The 3846-nt window shown below is 43.5% G+C and overlaps 1 protein-coding gene across 1 annotated transcript in view; it reads right to left on the bottom strand.

Annotated features, from left to right (window-relative positions):
• GLI3 (GLI family zinc finger 3) overlaps window positions 1–3646 on the bottom strand; it is a 41455-nt gene extending 37809 nt beyond the window's left edge. Inside the window, exons 1-3 of the mRNA XM_010168895.2 lie at window positions 3406–3646; window positions 1813–1929; window positions 682–822 (exon numbers count right to left, since the gene is read on the bottom strand). Of these exons, the coding sequence (XP_010167197.2) occupies window positions 682–822; window positions 1813–1929; window positions 3406–3573 (426 nt within the window). The 5' untranslated portion in view covers window positions 3574–3646. The remainder of the gene's footprint in view (window positions 1–681; window positions 823–1812; window positions 1930–3405) is intronic.
• Between the last annotated feature and the right edge of the window lie 200 nt (window positions 3647–3846).

Raw genomic sequence — 3846 nt, 5'->3', positions numbered from 1 at the left:
GGGAAAGATTGCACTTGCCAGGTTATATTCTAGATTTTGATTGTCCTTTTGCTAGTCTGCAATACTACAAACCAGTAAAAAACATTGATTTTGGAGAAGTGGTAGAGAGGGAAGAAAAACCAAGGCAGATAGGACTAATATTTGATGCAGCATAAATAAGACCATACAGTTTGCTTTTGCTAAAAGGACTGAAATAACTCAGTCTCCGTGTATTTAGCCAAATAATCCACTTCAGTTTACACACAGCAGTAAATTGATACCACAAACCTCCTTAGGGAAGGGGAAGAATTCCCCTTGGCCATTTCTACTGTTACAGTCTCTTTTGGGAAAAAAAGAAAAAATCAAACTTGGCTAAAGGTTAATAATAATTCATGTCCAGCTTACTATTACTCAATAACTATCAAAGTCTCTAACTCAAAATAGCATTTGCTGGCTTACAGGATCAGAGCCATTACAATCTCTATTGAAGACTTTATTGAATTTTACACTAAGCTTTAGCTGACTGAACAGGTCAAGCACTGTGGCTCTGAGTTTTCTTTATTCTCAGAAACTCATAAACCCCTCTCCAGTTTGCAGCGCTGTTAGGGAAGAAACTTGACTCAGCACAGGGTCAGAGAACCTGACCCCCATGAAAAAGGTCACCTTGTTTTAAAACCCAGTTCCTGAATACCATTAACTTACATGCACTAGCTGTTCCTGCGTGTCAAACTCCCGGGAACAGCCTTCCCAGTGGCAGTTTGTCTCGTAGACCACTTCAGGCTCCTGTTTGCTTTCATCTTTGTCCCCTTCCTCTTTTACCAGGGTCATTCCTTCTGGTTGTTCCTGGAGAGAGGGGAAAAAAAAAACAACAAAAAAACAGAGGTGAGGAGAGGAGAGAGGAAATTCTGAAACGGAGAAGGAAGAAAAGCGAATTGTTTCAGCATATAAAAGAAAGACGGGGGTGGGTGTGTAGATTATTTTCACAGAAACACAGAATCGTAGTGGTTGGAAAAGGCTTTTAAGATCATCAAGTCCAACCATAAACCTAACACTGCCAATTCCACCTCTAAACTATGTCCCTCAGCATCTCGTCTACACAGCTTTTAAATCCCTCCAGGGCAGTGACTCCACCACCTTCCTCGGCAGCCTGTTCCAATACCTCTAAACTATGTCCCTCAGCACCTCGTCTACACAGCTTTTAAATCACTCCAGGGCAGGTGACTCCACCACCTTCCTGGGCAGCCTGTTCCAACGCTTGACCACCCCTTTTGGTGAAGAAGTTTTTCCTCAGATTCCATCTAAACTTCCCCTGGTGCAACTTGAGGCCATTTCCTCTTGTCCTGTCCCTTGTTCCTTGGTTGAACATACCAACCCCCACCTCCCTACACCCTCCTTGCAGGGACTTGGACAGAGCCAGAAGGTCTCCCCTCAGCCTCCTTTTTTCCAGGCTCAACAACCCCAGTTCCCTCAGCCGGGAACTCATCACACTTGTGCTACAGACCCTTCCCCAGCTTTGCTGCCCTTCTCTGGACACGCTCCGGCAACTCAACATCTTTCTTGTAGTGAATGGCCCATGGGTTGCCCAGGGCAGTGGTGAAGTTTGAAGAGTCATGTAGACATAGTGCTGAGAGACATGGGTTAGTCAAGGGTGTTGAGTTAATGATTGGACTTGATGATCTTAAAGGTCTTTTCCAATCTGGGCGATTCTGGGATTCTGGGTGAGAAGAAGGGTTGTACAAGGGCAGGAAGCTTGAAAATACATGCTACAGGCAAGGTGCACTTTCCCTCTGGCAGCGAGACGAAAGGTTTATGACTGTAACGTGGCCACCATACCTGCACACTTCCTGCTCCCGGGCTGGGGAGGTCCTCGTCGGGCTTTATCTTGGAGCGCTTGTTGTGCATGGGATCTCCAGTGCTGCTCACTGCAGATTCACTTGTGGGTTTATTCTGCTGCAGGCAGGTTGGTGGTTTTTTTTTCCCCCCCAAAAGAAGACAAAATGAGACTGTGATAAATATGTCGCTCCGAAAAAAAATATGCAGCATCTGCTCAGCAACTTTATTTGGAGAAGCTACACTGTTAATTATATTGGATATGCAATTACGTTGTACTTCAATCACACAGTGTTAACTTGTGGAAGAGCTGCATCACTCAACCTCGTAATGGAGCAGGGAGGGAACTGGAAGGAGGGAGTTCGATGAAATTCCTTGCTACAAACCAACACAGGTTTTCTCAGCCCAGGGAGCATAGGAAGAACTTGATTTTCCACATAATGACAACTTCAGAAAGACAATTTTGAAAAGAAAAATCACTGTGTGCTCATTCAAATAAACACAAGAGTAAGATTTATTATTTTTTTCCACACTTGGAGGAAAGGTTTTGCCCCTAACATCTGCACACAAGACCTCAACTCTTTTACTGCCTTTCTCATTATAAGGGTGGAGAGGAAGAAATGTTGAATGCTGGTGTGAGACTGAGACAAAAAAAATCCTAGATGAAGTCCTGGATTCTCCCAAATCAATAGCAAAACTACTGGTGACATAAACAGGCCAGAATCTTGTTTTTCTCTCGCTGTGCTAGACTGAACACCATTATCTACACCTGCAAATTGATCTTGTAGGAATCCAGAGATCTTTTAGAGATATCTGAGCTTTCATGGATCCCACAAAAAAAAAAATCAATATGCTTCCTACAGCAGCATGTTCTGCTTCTACGTTTGGAAAAGCTAGCCAGGAGATAAACAGCTCCCAGCCTGATAAATAACCTATCCCAGGTCATCTGGAAACAAACAGCACTAGTTACTAACGGGCAAACCACAAAGTGTGATAAACTCCACATTACAGGCCCGATTCACTCCTGCACATGGCCAGCTTTTGAGCACACACCTTGGTTTATTGAGATGATTAATTCAAACTCAGTTAAGTCGAATTTTGCACAAATCAGAGAGAAAAAAAAACCTTCAAACCTCTGCACTAACTCTGAGTTCCTCTGTTGCTCACAGACCAAGTTACTCACACCTGGGTCAGGAGGGCAGAATACGACCCTGTGTATATTACAGTCAGTCTGATTTGGAGGTGAAGCTGCTCATCTTTCAAATGTTCACATTTTGATGCGTTTTTTCGTTTTTCTTACTCCTCTACCTCTATTAAGTTCCTGTATAAGATCCAGGAGAGACAGTTTGGAATGAGAGGCTGCTGCAGCGCACTGAAATATTGATGAGGACTAAAAAGCACGTTACCAATCAGGAACCGCACGTACACTCCTGTGATTTATAATAAAGGGACTGCAAATGCCATAGCTGCAAGAAAACTGTTATCGAAGGGTCTCACTGACAGTGGTGATTAATTGCCATCGAGACAACGTCATTTATTTCATCTATTTCATTTTTAAATGAATGGGGTGCAAAGGTTTCTTTTGTCATCTCTCACCTGTGCGGACTCAGAAGGTCCAGAGCTGACCTGGACAGGGTTCAGGACACTGGGGATACCAGGGATAGGTCTCTGGGTAGGAAAAGTTGGAGCAGGATGGATGAGTGGAGGGCTGTGTCCAAAGGCTGAACCTAGGGTTTGCTGACGACTTATAATTTGCTGATGCATTTGCTGGAGGGATACCGGTGTAGGAGGGTACGTGAAACTCAGAGCAGGGCTGAATTTGGGAGAAAAAGGAGGGAAGAGGGAGGAAAAAGATGAGGGTCATCACAGTATGGAACCATATAGATTAAACCTTTTAAATTATATTTGATATATTTACATTAATTGAAGTCAGGTCCCTCCCCCTCATATCTTTCTTTGTGTCACAAAGAATAGCAAATCCTGCTTTTAAATCCAGAGTTGGATTTACTAGCGAGTTCAAAAATGATACCGTAACAA

The sequence above is a fragment of the Antrostomus carolinensis genome, unplaced genomic scaffold (genome assembly GCF_000700745.2).
Source record: "Antrostomus carolinensis isolate BGI_N321 unplaced genomic scaffold, ASM70074v2 scaffold9535, whole genome shotgun sequence".
NCBI lineage: Eukaryota > Metazoa > Chordata > Aves > Caprimulgiformes > Caprimulgidae > Antrostomus > Antrostomus carolinensis.
This window is presented reverse-complemented; position numbering and strand designations above follow the sequence as displayed.